The sequence below is a fragment of the Heloderma suspectum genome, chromosome 12 (genome assembly GCF_057233095.1).
Source record: "Heloderma suspectum isolate Gila_16-S chromosome 12, 16-S_ref, whole genome shotgun sequence".
NCBI lineage: Eukaryota > Metazoa > Chordata > Lepidosauria > Squamata > Helodermatidae > Heloderma > Heloderma suspectum.
The window spans coordinates 3593601-3613034 of record NC_139469.1 but is presented as its reverse complement, the minus strand read 5'-3'; the positions used below and the strand labels follow the sequence as shown (position 1 = coordinate 3613034).

General features: G+C 46.5%; 1 protein-coding gene across 1 annotated transcript in view; it reads right to left on the bottom strand.

Annotated features, from left to right (window-relative positions):
* CACNA1H (calcium voltage-gated channel subunit alpha1 H) overlaps window positions 1-19434 on the bottom strand; it is a 419417-nt gene that overhangs the window by 185373 nt on the left and 214610 nt on the right. Inside the window, exon 3 of the mRNA XM_084818118.1 lies at window positions 4508-4619. Coding sequence (XP_084674244.1) covers window positions 4508-4619 — 112 coding nt within the window. The remainder of the gene's footprint in view (window positions 1-4507; window positions 4620-19434) is intronic.

Below are 19434 nucleotides of genomic sequence, written 5' to 3'. Positions count from 1 at the left end.
GTACTCCTTTCCCAAATTTGAACCAATCGGTTGTTCCATGTCCGGTTCATACTGTTGCTTCTTGACCCTCATACAGGTTTCTCAGGAGACAGGTAAGGTGGTCTGGTACTCCCATCTCTTGAATTTGCCAGAGTTTGTTGTGATCCACACAATCAAAGGCTTTAGCGTAGTCAATGAAGCAGAAATAGACGTTTTTCTGGAATTCTCTTGCTTTTTCCATGATCCAGGGAATGTTGGCGATTTGATCTCTAGTTCCTCTGCCTCTTCGAAACGCAGCTTGTACTTCTGGTAGTTCTCAGTTCACATACTGTTGAAGCCTAGCATGTAGGATTTTGAGCATCACCTTGCTGGCATGTGAAATGAGCGCAATTGTGCGGTAGTTTGAACACTCTTTGGCATTGCCCTTCTTTGGAACTGGAATGTAAACTGACCTTTTCCAGTCTTGTGGCCACTGTTGAGTGTTCCAAATTTCTTGGCATATTGAGTGCAGCACTTTAACAGCATCATCTTTTAGGATCTTAAATAACTCAGCTGGAATACTGTCATCTCTGCTAGCTTTGTTGTTAGTAATGCTTCCTAAGGCCCACTTGACTTCACTCTCTAGGATGTCCGGCTCAAGTTCAGTGACCGCACTATCATGGCTATCAGGGACATTCAGATCTTTCCTGTATAGTTCTTCTGTGTATTCTTTCCACCTCTTCTTAATCTCATCTGCTTCTGTTAGGTCCCTGCCTTCTTTGTCCTTTATCATGCCCGTCTTTGCACAAAACATTCCCTTGATATGTCCAATTTTCTTGAAGAGATCTCTAATCTTTCTCATTCTATTGTTTTCCTCAATTTCTTTGCATTGCTCATTTAAGAAGGCCTTCTTGTCTCTCCCTGCTATTTTCTGGAACTCTGCATTCAGTTGGATATATCTTCCCCTTTCTCCCTTGCTTTTCGCTTCCTTTCTTTCCTCAGCTACTTGTAAAGCCTCATCAGACAGCCACTTGGCTTTCTTGCATTTCTTTTTCTTTGGGATGGATTTCGTTGCTGCCTCCTGAACAATGTTACAGACCTCTGTCCATAGTTCCTCAGGCACTCTGTCTATCAGGTCTAATCCCTTAAAACTATTCCTCACCTCCACTGTATATTCATAAGGGATATGATTTAGGTCATACCTGAATGGTTTAGTGGTTTTCCCGACGTTCTTCAATTTAAGCTGAAATTTTGTGATAAGAAGCTCATGATTTGAGCCACAGTCAGCTCCAGGTCTTGTTTTTACTGACTGTATGGAGCTTCTCCATCTTTAGCTGCAAAGGACATAATCAATCTGATTTTGATATTGACCATCTGGGGATGTCCATGTGTAGAGTCGCCTCTTGTGCTGTTGGAAAAGAGTGTTTGCTATGATCAGCGTGTTCTCCTGGCAAAACTCTATTAGCTTTTGTCCTGCTTCATTTTGTACACCAAGGTCATGCTTGCCTGTTATCCCGGTGATTTCTTGACTTCCTACTTTAGCATTCCAATCCCCTATGATGAAGAGGACATCTTTTTTTGGTGTTAGTTCTAGAAGGGGTTGTAGGTCTTCATAGAACCGATCAACCTCAGCTTCTTCGGCCTCAGTGGTTGGGGCATAGACTTGAATTACTGTGATGTTGAATGGTTTGCCTTGGATTCGTACTGAGATCATTCTGTCATTTTTGAGATTATACCCCAGTACTGCTTTTCCCACCCATTTGTTGACTATGAGTGCTACTCCATTTCTTCTAAGGGATTCTTGCCCACAGTAGTAGATATAATGGTCACCTGAATTAAATTTGCCCATGCTTGTCCATTTGAGTTCGCTGATTCCCAAGATGTCGATGTTCAATCTTGCCATCTCATGTTTGACCACCTCCAGCTTACCTTGTTTCATTGATCTTACATTCCAGGATCCTAAACAATATTGTTCTTTACAGCATTGGAGTTTCTTTTCACCACCAGACACATCCACAGCTGAGTGTCCTTTTTGCTTTGGCCCAGCCGCTTCACTCTTTCTGGCACTACTTGGAAATACCCTCTGCTCTTCCCCAGTAGTATATTGGACACCTTCCGACCTGAGGGGCTCATCTTCCGGCGTCATATCTTTTAGCCTTGTGATACGTTCCATGGGGTTTTCTTGGCAGGAATATTGGAATGGGTTGCCATTTCCTTCTCCAGTGGACCACATTTTGTCAGAACTCTCTGCCATGACCTGTCCATCTTGGGTGGCCCTGCATGGCATACCTTATGGCTTCATTGAGTTACTCAAGCCCCTTCACCACAACAAGGCAGTGATCCATGAAGGGGAGTCCACAGCAATAAAATACATTAAAACAGTTAAAATATCCAAAGCAATAAAAACATAAAAACAATAAAACCAGCAACAATGGCAGTAACAGCAACTATAGCAGTCATATCAATAGAAGGCCAAGGTGAAATAATATGTTTTCAAGGCCTTCTTAAAAGTCTGCAATGATGGAGCATGGCAGACCTCCGATGGCAGCTTGTTCCAAAGGTGTGGGGCCACTGCAGCACCCCACAGGCTAACGGACGTGGGGTGGAATCATAGAATCATAGAATAGTAGGGCTGGAAGGGGACTACAAGACCATCGAGTCCAACCCCCTGCTCATTGTCAGAATCCAAGTCAGAGCATCCCTGACAGATGGCTGTCCAGCCTCATCTTGAATGCCTCCAGTGTGGGAGAGCCCACCACCTCCCAAGGACATTGGTTCCATGGTCGTATTGCTCTGGCAGTCAGGAAGTTTTCTTCCAATCAGGGAAAACTTCCTGACTGTTAGAGCAATATGACAATGGAACCAGTTACCTAGGGAGGTGGTGGGCTCTCCCACGCTGGAGGCATTCAAGATGAGGCTGGACAGCCATCTGTCAGGGATGCTTTGACTTGGATTCCTGCATTGAGCAGGGGTGGACTCGATGGTCTTGTAGGCCCCTTCTATGATTCCCCCCACTTCATTTACTGGGAAAAGGCCTAACTGCTCAGCTGGCCACAACAGCCCACCAGCATTCCAGGGGATGGAATACCCCCAGGACTGACAACATTTCATGATGTAGCATCATTCCCAGGGGCATCCTTGGGGGCAAACAATGGCTGCCCCCAGGGGCTGTGGGAAGCCATGCCCCTATTTGAACTGGTTGCTGGCAATACAGTAAAAGAAATAAAATACAGAACATTAGCAATACAGTAAGAGAATGAAAAATGAAACACACACATACACATCTTGGCCACCTCATATTAAGGAAAGACCGCCCCTTGTCAAGAATCTTTCGAGTTCTTCCTGCCCCTTGAAGATTGACTTGATTGGGGGTGGGATTTTTGGCCCATCTCTTCCCCCATGAAATGCAGTGCTACCACACACCATCTAGCTGCTTGTCAAGCCACACACCTTGGCAACTGGCAGGTGGCAGTGGAAGCAGTGATGGGCATATCAGGACCTGAGACAGTTGCTCAGGAAATTGGTTTCCTGAGTTCAGTCAACTATTATGTGTGTGTGTGTGTGTGTGTGTGTGTGTGAAGAATGTGAAGGCCAAAACTTTTCGCTTTGTTGAAGGCAGAATTCCCCAGCCGTGTACCCTCCAAATGTGTTGCACTACAATGCCCATCATGCACAGTCAGCATGGCTGTGCTGTGCATTGTTCTGTGGATTGCTACCATCCTTACAAAAAGTTATTTTTCACAGCATGTGGCGTGGCTTTCCACAGGAGTGCTTCCCTAAAGCGAAATGGCCGATTTTGCATCAAGAAGGTGAATCACGTGAAAATTCAGTGAAGCATTAGAGGAAATATTTATCTGTGTCCATAGTCACTGAGATGAAAGGTCACATGAGCAGAGTCCTGACCATGAGTCTAGGTGGATCCACAGTGTCATGAGCAAGTGAGATGCTGTGTGGCTGTGATGGTCCTTCAAGCTGGACTCATTGTGAGAGAAGGAGGAAGCCCTAACAAGAGAAACAGCAGCCACTGAGGAATTAGGGCAGGGGTGGGCAACTTCTGAAGGTCGGGGTGGGGACATACTGCTCCCCAGAATCAACTGGGGGCTGCTCCCGCCCTTGATGCTGCTGAAATTGCCACTGCGTTGGCCAACACGGCAGCAGAAAGTGGTGATTTTGCAAGAAAACAAAGCATGTGGGGACCCCACACTTCATTTACAGGCAGCATCATATACTCAGGAGGCTACTTGGGGCATGATTCTGCTTCCAAGCAAGGTTTGCCCTCCCTGCATGCCTTGTTTTCTTGCAAAATTGCAGCTTTTTTACTGTTGCTGTTGGCGGTGGGGTATGGCCCTCCTCCAAAACTGGCCATAGGAGACCAGATGCGGCCCGCGAACCATGTGTTTCCCAGTCCTGCATTACAGGCTTCCAATCCTGATCACTTCCGTCTTATCACTTCTGGCACAAAACATTAAACAATAAATATTTCCAGAAAGAAAGGAAGGAAGGAAGACAGACAGACAGACAGACAGACAGACAGACAGCATTCTCTTACCTCCAAGATGGTGCACCTCTCTGACTGGCATTTGGTGTCTTGACAAGGCTGAAACATTCCGAGAGTGACACAATTCAGGAGGATGACGAGCATGCTGACGTGCTCGAACCAGGTGGGAGCAAAGAGTTAAGGAAGCCAACTTGACTGAGTTGTCCACAAAAAGCGGCAGAAAATAATGAGGAACATCGTTGGGATTTGCATATCAAACAGCCCATCCTCCTGGCATAAAAATAACAACAACTAGAAGGTATACCAGTATCAACCATGCAAGAAATGAGAGGCATGAGGATTTGACATTCCCTAGAGACTTGGAGAGAAAGCAGTGCCCAACTCAAGGAGACTCCTGCTGAGATAAAGAGATAAGAAGCATCTATCACACTCACCTATGATTGGTCATACAAGGCAGAGAACTGTGATGTGAGTGACAGACGTTGTTGTTGTTGTCATTGCACACTTTAATGTGAAGCAGAACTTTAAAGAATGTCTTGAATTTTTCCGCAAATGGTGGACTAATGCTTAGCATTGTGGCTAAGGAAATTATAGCACCTAGAGCCATCTGATCTAGGAGCAGGTAAATAATCCCTGATTTAATAGGCATGCTATTTTATTTCCTTTTCCCTTCCATCCTTTTTTTTAAAAAAAGGTTTGAAGGCAGAAGAGGTAACCATTCTTAATATGTATTCGATTCCATAAATCTGTAACCAGTTGCCTGAGCTGAGTCAAGTTACCTGAAATGTAGTACACAGTCACCATGTACGCTGGAGAGAGAAGAAGGAGATTGGGGGGTTGGACTCGATGGTCTTGCAGGCCCCTTCCAACCCTACTATTCTATGATTCTAAGGACAGCAGATAAAATCTCTATAAAAGAGAAGTGGAACTAGTTCAGCCTTCCCCAGTCGGGTGCCCTCCAGATGCTGGGAGTTGTAGTCCAAAACATCTGGAGGGTACCCAGTTGGGGAAAGCTGCTCTAGTCTGAGAGAGAGAGAGAGAGAGAGACAGACAGACAGACAGACTGAGATGGAGGTGGGAAAGGGTGGTAGTGTGAAACAGAAGCAAAATGGGACGGACCAAGATTTTATTGATTTAATTTTAGTTAGGGTTTTTTTTTTTTTGATATGCTGCCATTCAGTGTAGAATTCTCTGGGCAGCATACAATCAACAATACATTTAAAATAAAAAGCAATTATAAAACAGCCAATACTCACAACAAACCCATGATAAAAGCATGGAAATAGAAGCTATGAAAACCCTAAATACCATGAAGTGCAGATCAATGATAAAACATGCTAAAATGCTGGGGCAATTAAAAAGTCATTGCCGGGCACCAAAAGGGCAGCAGGGGCACTACGACCACAAATGCCCCCCTGTCTCTAGTCACCACCTGCCCAGCTCCAAATGGGAGGGGGCACTTGGGGGATGCAGAATGGAGCATTAGGGCAAGTTCACGAGGAGGCTCTCTTTAATAAGGCACAATCATAGAATCATAGAATCACAGAATAGTAGGGTTGGAAGGGGCCTACAAGGCCATCAAGTCCAACCCCCTGCTCAGTGCAGGAATCCAAGTCAGAGCATCCCCAACAGATGGCTGTCCAGCCTCGTCTTGAATGCCTCCAGCGTGGGAGAGCCCACCACCTCCCTAGGGAATTGGTTCCAATGTCATATTGCTCCAACTGTCAGGAAGTTTTTCCTGATGTTCAGCCGGAATCTGGCTTCCTGTCACTTGAGCCCATGATTCCGTGTCCTGCACTCTGGGATGATGGAGAAGAGATCCTGGCCTTCCTCTCTGGGACCACCTTTCAAGTACTTGAAGAGCGCTATCATATCTCCCCTCAGTCTTCTCTTCTCAAGGCTAAACAGGCCCAGTTCCTTCAGTCTCTCCTCATGGGGCTTTGTTTCCAGTCCCCCGATCATCTTTGCTGCCCTCCTCTGAACCCTCTCCAGTTTGTCTGCATCCTTCTTAAAGGGATGATCATGGGGTTGCCAACTTGTACCAGCCCGGCTTCTGTGCGTTCAACAGACATTAGCAAGTGATAATGCACACCTCCACACCAGAAATTGTTTGCCTGCTGCTTTGAAAAGATCAAGGCGCTGTTCAAGGCACAGGGGCAAGCCAAGCCTTTCCCATCTCATCCGTTGGCAACCTTTCAAAATAATACACTATCACAAAATGTCCAAATTAGGGATGCTGGAGAAATCCGAGAAGGATTAAAATGAGTTCGGATTTCTAAGAATCCAGCCAGCAGAATCTGCTGCGGACAGGCCTCCTTGGTCCTCTTACGGAATTATTTGCATATTTTTCTGCATACTGAAAAAAAAATCAAATCCATCTGTGAACGGAAGCTGGCATGAGTGACACCGCACATTCCACGAAACACACATGGTCTGGATTTCACAAAATCCAGACATCCCCAGTCCAAATATCTTTAGCTGAAACATGTGAAAAAACCCAAGAAAGTGGAGAGCGTTGTTTGTTTCTTGTTTTTCAGAGGGGTGGGCTGAAGTGGAGTTGGAGGAGGTGACACGGGGGGCTCAGTGAGCCTTCACACACCATGGTTAATTTGATGATTGAGGGATGGGGTGGGTGGCAGGTAGGAAAAGGGTAACCATTCTGTGAATGATCCACTTCTCTGTGCTTCAAGTCATATGAGGGGGGGGGGGAGAAAACACACACATGCCCAAGTGCTGTTTGCTAAGTGCTTGAAGCAACAGGGAAGAAAATTAGGAAAAATGCCTTAAAGTGGAATTCCCACTAGGCAGATTGCATTAAATTATGCAAGAGAGCTAGTTAAGAATTTTTTTTTTTTTTTAAAGAAATCACACGAATTAAATGCCATTTTCGGTGGTGGGGGACAAAATGAAAAACCAGCAACAGCAGCATGGGTTCATTTTGATCAAAGCGGTAATGTTCTGAGAACAGTTTCCAGAGAAATGTTTACAAGGAAACAAACCCTGCAAAGAACATTTTCCACTTTAGAAATACTGTCCTAACCCCCCCGCCCCCAGCAGAGGTTTGGGGGCAAAGACAGATTTCATATGCGGAGAGCAACGGAGCCAATTTTGAAATCATAGAATCACAAGGTTGGAAGGAATGGGGAGGTCAAGTTGTCTAAGGGTAGTAGGCAGACTTTAGGTTTACTGGGCAAGTTCATTTTTTCACTAGGACCTCAAGGTGCACTAACTGAGAGGGATGGAAGGATCTGTCCATTGCAGTTTCTCTCTGTTTCCTATTCTTGCAATCCTAACTTTGGTTCACCCTAAACCTTGAGTTGAAAACGAAAAAACCATAAAAGAACACAGGTTTGCGTAAAAATTCATAAGTATTTTTCTGTCTCTTGCTCCTAATGCATGCATTTGTGTATGCACTTGTGCCTAGTATACACATACATGCAAGCAATTTTCCTAATATAATGCGTGTTTAATTTATTTCTCCAAATATACGCATTTTGGCATGGCTATTTTGATTGCAAAATATGGTGAATTTCGAAGGGTAATTGTGTGTCTGTTCCCATAGTGGTTTGAAAGTATGAAATTAGGTAAGTTTGCATTGAAATGGGAACTGAACAAATTTCTTTCCCATCCCTACTAGCTGGAGCCAGGTGCAAAGTAGTGGCTTAGGAAGGAGGAAACAGAATTATGGAACAAGATGCATCTGCTCACCCAGGAATGAGTTTTCAGTACCAGAACTAGAGCTTGCACACAAATCCTTTTACACACAAACCTACTCCTATCTCTCTCCCCTCCCCCCCACTACTTTCTTGATCTCAGCAGCCTAATTTAGGAGGAAAAAGGCTTTTTCTAGTCACTACTGTTAAACCACTGGGAGCTGCTGATCTACTGCTGCAGATCACCCAGAGATCTACTAGTGTTATTGTTTCCTTTTAAAACCACCCTTCATTCTAACTGATACCAGTGATGTAAACAAGAGGCAGGCATGAAATGGACTAAAACATGCCACAAATTCAATACAATAAAACGAGTAAAACAACATCGTCATAAAAACCAATCACAGGCATAAAAACAGCAGAGCAGAAACCAGCTTTAAAACATTAAAATGCCTGGGCAAGTAAATCAGGTTTAATCGATGCCAGAAGGAGAGCAACCTCAGCACCCACCGAGCTTTATGGGGAATGTTTTTCAGGGGAACATTTTTCAGCCTGAGGGCCAAATCCATTTCAGAGAAGCTCTCAGGGGCCACATTCTAGTGGTGGGCGGAGCTGAAGGTAAAAGGGGCAGGGCCAACAGCAAAAGAGAGCCAGTGCGGTGCAGTGGTTAGAGTACTGGACTGGGGAGACCCGGGTTCTAGTCCTCGGCCATGAAGCTCATTGGGTGATTTTGGGCCAGTCACTGATCCTCAGCCTAACCTACCTCACGGGGTCGTTGTGAGGATAAAATGGAGAAGGGGGCGACGATGCAAGTCACCTCGTGTTCCTTGCAAGAGGGGAAAAGGTAGGAGATCAATTAATAATAAATTAAATATATAAAAGGGGTGAGGCAAAAAATACCAGAATATTTTAGCTTAGAGCTCTTACTGTCAGTAAATAAACCTTAGGAGAGATATTTCAATATTTCAGAATGGGGAAAAAAACTACACAAAACCCGGGAAATCGCCCAACAATGTGTGGTCAGAGGAAAGAGGGCGGTGCAAAGGGAAGGGCGCGTGGCCTTCTGGGGAACATTGGAGGGCCAGATTTGGGCCCCAAGTGGGTAGGATTTGGCCCAAGGGCCTGAGGTTTGACACCCCTGTTTTATGGAGAAGACATTCCAACGATGGGTGACCACCAAGGAGAAGGCCCTCAGCTATGTCCTAACACAATAAATGTCCCTGGTAAAGGAATCCAGAGAGAAATAGCTCCTGATCTACCATCTGCCCATCCCGGATTTAGCCGAACCCCCTGCTCAATGCACAATATGGCTTCAGCATCCTTGACAGATATTCATCCAGCCTCAGCTTAAATACGTAGCTCCCATCACCTCTGCAGTCTGTTCCACTGTCAAACCACTCATACCAGCATGGTGCAGTGGTGAGAGCATTGGGCTGCGAGTTGAGAGATCAGGGTTCTAGTCTCCACTCAGCCATGGAAGCTCACTGGGTGACGTTGGGCCATCCTACCTCACTGGGTTGTTGTTGCGAGGATAAAATGGAGAGGAGGAGGAGGATAAAGTAAGCCGCCTTGAGTTCCTTGCAAGAGGAAAAAAGGTGGGATATAAATGCAATAAACAAACAAATAAGCAAACAAATATATAACACAGTGAGGATGTTTCTCCTAACGTTAAGCTGAAGTCGGCTTCCCTGCCATTTCCAGCCATCGGTTCTAGTCCTGCCTTCTGGAGCAAACGAGAACAGACATATTCTGCATTGCAGGCAGCTCTTCGGGTACCTGAACTCAAGCTGTGCACAAATGGCATCTCAAAAGTCTCCACCCTATCTGCAGGCAGAGAAATTGGGGGGACAATTTCACCAAATTTCTCCAGGGGAAGGAAAATTCTCAAACGCTTCCTCAGAGCAGAGCTCAGCGTTCACAGTGGTTGTAGCCCAGCCTCTTTCCCCCCATCGGGTTTTGGGTTTTGTGCTGCCACTGCAAGTGCTAAGAGCAGCAAAGGTGTGGGCAGTCTACCCCCCCACCATTCTGCACCCTTCACCGCGACCCATACCTTGTGTCATCCAAGGGTGTTGTGTATGGGGGAGCGGGGCACCACAAAAATGGAGAAAATCTGGCATTGGCCAAGAGAGCGGTGTGTGTGTTTTCTTTCTATTATACTTCTCTCCATTGCTTTGCAGCCTCCCAGGCTGTCTGCACGTCTGATCCTAAAAAGCCCTATAGGTGGAATTACTTCATGGTGTCTTCCCTTGGGCTTTAACTGAAGTGGGGGAAGCCAAGGAGGCTACAGGCTGCCAGAGAGATGAGTGGACAATGAAAGACAGGACACTCATGCACACTCCTCAGGCACCTCCTAAGTCAAGTAAGCACAAGAACACCGAACCCAATCCATGAGAACGTCTCCAAAATTTTCTTCACCTTTGAATTTCTTTTTGAAAGCCATTTTTTTTTTCTATCAAATTGAATGACAATGGTTGAAAGTATGTGGAAGAAATGTTCATCGCAGCACTAATTGAAGACAATTCTCAGGTCTCCCCTGTGCTTCTCCAGGGTAAATCTTCCAACCATTTCTCATCGGACTTAATTTCCTGAGCCCTCACCATCTCAATCTCCCCCTCGCGGACATGCTCCAGTTTGTCAATGTCCTTCTTAAAACAGGGCACCCCCAATTGCACCCAGGACCCCTGGAGCTGCATGAGCAGCACAGAATAGAGCACAAGGGGCTGAGAGACAGCAGTGAGAGCAGTTTGGCACTTTTGAATTTGGAGACAGAGAGATGGACAGAAAGTCAAGAGCTGGCTGAAAGCAAAGGACTTGGGAGAGCGGGATCTGTCTTTCTGGAGATCTCATGCAGTGCAGGAGACCAGCCACCTTGCAAGATTTCCTCTGACCTTCATCTGTACTCCGCTGGCACATCTGTACATAAAGCAAGTGTCAAAAAAAAGTCATACTTTCCTGAAGGAGATGGAACCTCTCGCCAGTTGGAAGCTGGGACCATGTAACCATATCACCGATTAGGATTTTCTATCTTAACCGCCATTATAACGAAGAATGCACAAGCCTGCCAGTGTTCATCACAAAAGAGGCTGAACACTCATGACTGTTTGCTGCAAATGCCAGAAAGCCTCAGGGACCCACACAAAGCACCAGCCTCCACTGGCTTCTCCTCCCCCAAGGCCCAGAAACGTACCTCAGGGCAGGGAAGGTGGTGGAGGCCACCTCCAAGGTGGTGGAGGTGGTGGACCTCCCAAGGTCTGGTGGGCGGTCTTTTCTCACCAGGGACTGGATCTGAGGATGACAAGGCCCAGAATCCCGGGTGGGAGACTGATGCTCTGTGTGTCACTTCCATCAAAGAGAAGGCCCTGGGAAGACCTCCAGCATGGTTCTTTCTGGTGTTGAGCGGTATTTGAAGTTATAAATGGAACTAACAATGAAGTCAGACTTGCCAAGTGCTACTCATCCATGATGAATAAACATCACCAGCAGGTGATCAGTTAGGGGAGCTTCTGTAAAGGATTTGGTGACTTTCTCTCCCCACCGCCTTGGTTGTTAGGTGTGGCATGAATGTACTTTTTTGCATGGACTAGTAACTTCTCTGCCTTTAATTGCAATAAAAATAAATTCAACAAGAAAATATGTTGGCAGGAGGCCTTGGGAACAGGCAGCTCAGAAATGGGGCTTGTTTGAAGAAGGATTAATCTATCTTGCTTAATAATTACATTCCTGCTGTCTGTTAAAGGAGGAGGAGGAGGAGGAGAAACTACCAGCCCCTATGAATCTCAGTGTGACTTGTGCAATGTACTTATTTTCATGCTGGAGGTTGTGTAGCTGATAAGCCCAAATGAGAAGATGTGTCACATTCCCCAAAGCATAAACAACTCCGTTTTGTCCTGTGATAGACTTTGTTTCGTGATTTATATGTGCATGTGCGCGTGTGTCTGTGTGGATGTATATATAAGAACATTGCGGGCTGCTTTACAATTCCTGTTATTACTGGCACCCAGCCAAGGGACCACTCTGCAATAATTAACTGGGAAGGGCAGAGAAGTGGACCACGAATGATGCTTTATTCGTTGGTAGGTTTTGGCGAGATTCGCAGCCCAAACTCCCCCTCCGCCAGGCTTGAATGGGGGAAACGAAAGGCATTTATTCTGGATTTGTCAATCATTTGCTTTGCTCAAGGGTTGGAATCAGAGATGGAAAGTGGAGGCTGTGGCTCACTACACAGCATTTCTCGTAGGAACATACAGGAAGCAGTGGAGTGGTATATAAAGGTTGTAAATAAAATAAACAATAAAATGAATAATTGCAACACTGTGTACCATCTGGGGCTTTGCCTCGCTGCTTCTCTCACCTAGATCCATCTGTTTGCATGCATTTCTTATTTTCATATTCTGCTTTCGGTACATTTGAGGTTGCGTTGGTCCCAAAGATAGTCCAGGCTATTGGACTGCCAGACTCCACCCCTAACCCTGCCCACTCCTTTGCATATATAACATGCAAATTGATGGGAGTCTGCAGTGAGTAAAACCACCACTAGGCAAACAGGCCTTTAAAAACCTGGTTTCTTTAGGCCAGGCATGGGCAATCTGAGCTCTCCAGATGTTTAGCCCACAATTCCCAGCCATCTGAGAAAGCGTAGCCAATGGTGATGGACAATGGGAGTTGCAGGCCAAACATGTGGAGGGCCAAAATTGCCCGCTCCTGCATTAGGCCACAATGACGGCCAAGGATTCTGTTTTTTGGACATCAAGGTGGGTGCTTTGGACCTCGTCTGGAGAGGTATTATTGACTGTGTGTGCTCACAGGCTTCAGCTCCCTGTTCAGGTACAAAGGGGAATTGCAGTGTGGAGCATCAACCTTTGTCGCTGGCAGACAGTATGAACTCTCTGCAGTGGCCAGTCTGGTTAACAGAGCAATCCATACCTTCTGGTTGCTGCATATCAAACTCTGCCTTTTTCTAACTCCCATGTTCCATCAAGTGCTCCCAGGGGATGCTGTGCTGAGGTACACACCTCACAGTCTTGAATAGATTCATGCGTGGCAACACAGACACATGCAGGCAAGGAAGCAATTGAACTTACCCCCTCTTGTTATGGGCTAGCAACAGCTTGCAGACTTTGCAGAAAGACTGAAAGTCCAGATGTTTCCAACTAGGGATGCTTAGAACTGAGTTCACACAAGCGCATGTAACTGTTGGAGTCAGCAAGGTCAAAGCTATGTGCAAACAAGCCATCATGGACTGAAGAGCACAGACAGCAGTTTTTGTAACACCTGAAACTACACAGGACGTGGAAGAATAAGTGCATTCGGATTTCAAATCCAAGCACACTTTTCTAGAGCTGGGAGAGAAAATAGTTCAGCTTGCATTTGAATGCGTTTTAATACAAACTTACCTAATTTTGCACTTTTGAACCACTATGAAATCTCACCCAGTTATCCTTCAAGATGTGCACTCCTCCAAATTTTGCAGTGGAGTTTGCCAATAAAAAAATTCATATAAAGATGTGGATATTAGGGAAAATAACATTACAAATGCATATTTTACCAAATATATGCATTTTTGTACACAATTGTTCCTAATATACACATTTCCCCCACAAGCAATTTTCCTAGTAGAATAAATTTCAAAACTTATTTTCATGAATATATGTATTTTTGTATACACTTTCCCCTAATCTACACATTGTGTATACATTTTTTTAAAAATCGGAGAACTCCATTGCAAAATTCAGAGAAGTGTGAATTTCAAAGGATAACTGCATTGCGGTTCATGCGTTGGTTCAAAAGTATGAAATAGGGTAAGTTCTCATCAAAATGCAAACCATCCCTAATTTATATAGGTTGTTTTAAAACATCCCAGGGTGTGGAATCCACTCCATCTTAAAATCATTCAAAGCTGAATGGAACAAAAATGTTTTAACTGCCCCCCCCCAAAGCTGAACACAAAGATGGCACTGATCTAACCTCCCCAGGGAGGGAATTCCACTGTCAGGGGGCTGCCACAAAAAAGTCCCTGCCCCATGTACCTGTCAATCTAGCCTATCATGCTGCATTGGATGAATTAAGATCCTTCTGTCTGTCTGTTCTCAACCTAGGCTGCCTTTGTATTGCTTGAAAGCCTCCAAGGCAACTGTGTTTCCCCCCACCATTTTTTAAAATGGTTTTTGGAGCCTCCGCAAAAACTGTACTTCAGCAGCTGTAATCAATCAATCGCCACCTAATGTTTCACAAGCATAAGCTGAAGCAAACGCTGGCTCCCATTTCTGCTACAGAAGATTAAGCCTCGACCACAGCAGCAAAAGGAGCATACTCTCCTGTTCTTTATTTTTTTATAACCCTTTTGGAATATTAGCTTTTAATACACTGCTGTTTACTCAGCTGGGGCAAACCTGGTTCATTATCTCCTCAGGTGTAAGCTGGTGTGTGTGGGGAAATCCTTCCCTCCCCCCTCCAGCTTGAGCTGGGGGTTGTTGTTTTTTCGACTTGCGAAGTGGGCTTAACGCAGCAGGAAACCTGCCAAGCGGCCACTTAAAATTCAAACTGTGACTGAATCTGAAATTCGAAACTATGATCCCTGGGAGCATGACTGTTCAGGTTGCTTCACACATGGTTTCCCCCGCACCCTCTACAGGGGCACAGCAATAGCCACATCAGCTGGGGATAATGGGAGTTATAGTCTAACACGTCTGGAGAGACGTTAGGTCAGGGTGCATGACCCCTGGGTCTTTTTTGTGGCCCCTGTTGCTGTGGCCAAATTTGCCACCACAGTGGCAGCCAACATCGCTGCCATTTTTGCTCTAAGACAAGGAGCGAGAGGAGCATGTGCCTTGTTTAAAAGCAAAAATCGCAGGGTTTTCTTTGCTGCCACCGTGGCACAGGGGTGCAGCACCTTCAGGGTGTGTGTGTGCCCCCTGGACCCCCAGAAATTGCCCACCCTTTTTAGATGTTTGAAAAAGGGGATTCATGGAAGGAAAGAGAGCTATTAGCTATTGCCCTATCAATGACTATTTGTCATGATGACTATATGAAGCCTCCATCTTCAGGGGCACTCTACCCCCAAATATGAGCAGCTAGGGAGCAACAAGGCTGTTGCCTTCAGAGGCTGCATGTGGGCTCCCTGGAGGCATATGGTTGGCCACTGTGGCAAGGGGCTGGAGCTCAGCAGTAGAGTTCCTGCTTTGCACGCAGAAGATCCCAGGTTCGATTCCCGGCATCTCCAGGTCGGGCTAGGAAGGAATCCTACCTACAAACCTAGAGAGACACTGCTGCCAGTCAGTGTCAACAATACTGGGCTAGATGAACCAAGGGTCTGGCTCAGTATATAGGGCAGCTTCCTATGCTCCTGTTTAAATCAGACCTGTATTCAGAACCACGTGGACTAGAATATTACTTTATCTTTAAGGTGAAGGGCCATAGGTCCGTGGTAGAGCACCTGCTTTCCATGCAGAAGATCCCAGGTTCGATCCCTGGCATCTCTGGGTAGGGCTGGAAAAACTCCTGCCTGAAACCCTGGAGAGCCACGGCTGCCAATCAATGTCGACACCACGGGGTTAGACGGATTCAGCGTACAGAAGCTTCCTCTGTTCTAGGGTGTTCGACTAGATCAGGCATGCAGAATGTCAGAGCCAGCAGCCAAATGCAGCTTGCCTGAGGTCCCAATCCGGCCCACCGGGGTTGCCTACATGGCCCCACCCATTCCCCTGGCCCCACCCCCTTTCCCCCAATCACCAATAATCTGGTGGCTTCTTTGCTACAGCCTCTACAGTCTCAGTCTCTACCCATTCCAAAAGGTTGAAATGCCTTCCCTAAGGCTTAGGTGCTGGTCGGAAGAGCTTGAAGCTCAAACAGGCTGGCATCTTTGGTATGTGGGTCCTGCTCATTTTGGCTCACCCTTTTTGCCTTCGGTCCCACCCACCACTGGAATTCCCCCCCCCCCCGGAGCTTCTCCCAAATCAAATTCAGCCCTTGGGCTGAAAGAGATTCAACACCCCCGGACTAGATGGATCTTGCTCTGATCCAGCAGGGCTCTTTTTATAGTCTTACACATCAGCTTTGCAGAATTTGGAGAAGTCCAAGGTGCAATGTCAGTGTTGGATTCCTCAGCTCTACATCATAACTTCTCCTTTTAAGAACGAACACACACACGCGCACACACGCGCACACACACACACACACACACACACTTACTTTTAATACTTCCATTTTTGGTGCTCTACAGAATTGGACAGGGAGTGCCAGAAGGCTCCTACTCAGATACATGCAAAAGAGGGCTTGGGCTCCTTTCTCCCCCTACTTGGGCTCCTTTCTTCCTTACTTGGGCTCCTTTCTCCCCCTACCTCATTCCAGCTTTGGATTCAGTTGATCAATATGTGAAAAAAGAGAACTCTGAGGTTGAAATGAGTTAAAGAGTTGGGACCCCAGAGTAGGGATGTGTGAACCCACCCCCGTCTGGGTTCTTCAGGTTCTTCGTGAATGCACAGTTTTGTGAATGCGCAGAAATGTGCATTTTTGCAAATGCACGTATTTGCACATCCATGAATATGCTCATTTGCAAAAATGCACATTTTCGTGCATATGCAAATATGCACATTTTTGTGATTGCCATTTTATTTTTCAAAATCTGTCAACTGCGGATCTCGACAAGGCCACCAGGGTGAGTGTGGGCTGTTCCCTGAGTGTAGGCAGGGGGCAAGCATGGGCAGGGGCTCGGTGAGCAGGGCTCGGGGTGCAGGCAAGGGGTTTCCGCTGGATTCCCAGATGGAATTGGGCATCCACGCTATCCCTACCCCCGAGTAACTGGCTGTGTAAGCAAGCCTCGGGGTACTCCTTTGATCAGGCAAGAGGATGCTATGCCACCCACGAAGACATAAGTCCCAAGCAGAGGGATTTCTATTGCAAAGAAGTCCTCATCTACTGGAAGGTGGTCATTTTCCAAATTTCCACAAAACCGAAAAATGGGCTGATTCTGCAAGAGGCTGAGTGATTCCTAGAGATGCTGCATTTCAATAGACTTCAAAACGGACTTTGCTGTTGTGCAGAACTGGGGATCTAAGTGACTCTGACAATGAAATAAAGACGTGCACACTTGTTCTACCCTCTCCCTAACTGCCCCCTGCCAAACAAAGTGGCCTGCTGCAGCTTGGAAAGTATGACATGACTCAGCGTCTCGGGCTCATTTGTCGTAATGACGGGATCAGTTTCCACAGAATGCAATAAAGCCTGCAATTACATTGATTGTCACAATTTGTCACTGGCACAAACTAGGTCAAGGCTTACGGTTTGGAATCCGTTTCATTATCCCGAGTGGCCGGCCTGCCTCCTTCCTTTAATGCACGCACGCACACACCCCTTCCCCCTGCCAAACACATCCTTCTCTAATGCACTGGTCCGCTGCTGTGCCAAAGAAGTTGGAATCGTGGATCCAGGAAGCTCACAACAAGGTTTGCAGACCTGGGATGAACATAATGCACAGTCATCATAACTCTTGTGTGAACGGCTGTGGCCTTTTCCCCTGGAACAAGGGACTCTTTCCTGCTGCTCATCCCATGATGCCATAAAGCAAGGATGCACACAGCACAGGCACCAGTCGGTCCAGTCCACATCCGTTTCTCATGTTTGTGAGGACTGAGGAAAATCCATTCCAAGGCTTTGGTTGTCTCAGAGCTGAAGCCTAAATCCCCACAGGAACACACTGCCATATCCCAGCGGTTGCTCTGGCATGGTCCATTCTGGCTCTGCAGCCAGGAGGATACAAAACCCTGAGGTAAAAGTGACTCCCACTGTAAGTGTGGGATCACACCAGCTAAAACAGAGAACCCCCCCAAACACTCATTAAATCCATAGTAACAACACACTTGCTCATCAGGCTCAAATAGTCACAACACGTCAACCAAGTATAGATACGTCAGGCGATTCAAACAAGCCATTGAAACAATAAAAACTAAAAGAAGGTGCAGAGCTCCAGACAAAACTCTTCTGTCACCCTCTTGGATCTGAAATGATTGCAGAACATCTCTGGCTGTCCAACATCTCCGGCAGAGAGATGACTTGCCCAGTCCTGCTAGCTCAGATCTTTTAAAAATGGTGTGTGTGTGCGTGTGTTGGGGGGACCTCTTTCAACCCAAGGGCTGATTTCTGCTTCGGAGAAGTTCTCAGGAACCACATTCCAGTGGTGGGGTGGAGTCAAAAGTACCAGCATATTTTAGCTTCAAACTGTTACCATCAATGGCTAAGCCATTGCAGGTACATTGCATGTTTTTAGAAGGGGGACAAAAACTGCAGAGAAGCCGGGAAGCCACCAAACCATCAGTGGTCAGAGGAAAGGGGGTCGGCCCAGTGGAAGGAGGTCAGGCTGGTTAGGAAAACTGGGTGGGCTGGATTTGGTCCATGGGTCTGACCATGGGTTCCCCACCACTGTATTAAAATGTAGATTGGGAGGGGAGGATTTGACTGAACTTTAGGAGAAAGTTCAAGGGAGTAAGAACAGCTCAGCCATCAACAAAATCCTTGTAGGAAACTCAAGGACCAAGTCCAGTGCAAGCCCAATATCCCATGATCACCACTGTCAATAAAAGATAAGCAAAGTTGTGCTAGGTCAGACTAAAGGTTCAGCATCCTGTTTTCCACAGTAGCCAACCAGATGTCCCCAGGAAGCCCAACAGTAAGAGAGGAGGAGAAGAGCCCGCTCCTGCAGGTGTTCCTGAGTGACTGGTCTGCAGAGACATACTGATTCGATACCTCCAGGTTCAACTCCTGTAATGGCTACTATCTATTGATAAATCTATCCTCCATGAATTTCTCCAGTCCTTTTATCCAGTGCCAGGTTTCGGGGGCCCTTGGCAAGACATCCTCCATGGGCCCCCTCTCTCAGTGAGTCCACCTTCTCACCACCATTGTCACCAGCTCCTCCTCCTCCTCTTTGCTTCCACTTGCTTGACAGGCAGAGAGCCAGCGAGCAAGGAGGCCACGGCATCTCCCGCTCCTCCTTCCTTCTCACCACCACCATTGTCAGGGCCAGAGTGAGAGGCAGGTGAACAAGCAGCCTGCAGTGGTGAAAAGGAGGAGCAAGTCCAGCTGTCTTTTGTCAGCAGGTGCCCCCAGCAGGTGCCCAACCATGCTTACCCTTGACCCTGGCCCTGCTCTTATCAACAGGCACTTCAGCCAGTTGTTGTCACAGCGGCTTTTGGTAGCAGGTTCTGTACATTAAAGGTGTGTTCTGTGAAGTAAGTTTGTCTTTCTCTGCTCTGAACAGCTTGCCAGTACATTTTCTTGGGTGGCCCCAAATTCTAGTATTGTGGGAGAGAGAGAACAATAGCTTTCTCTCTG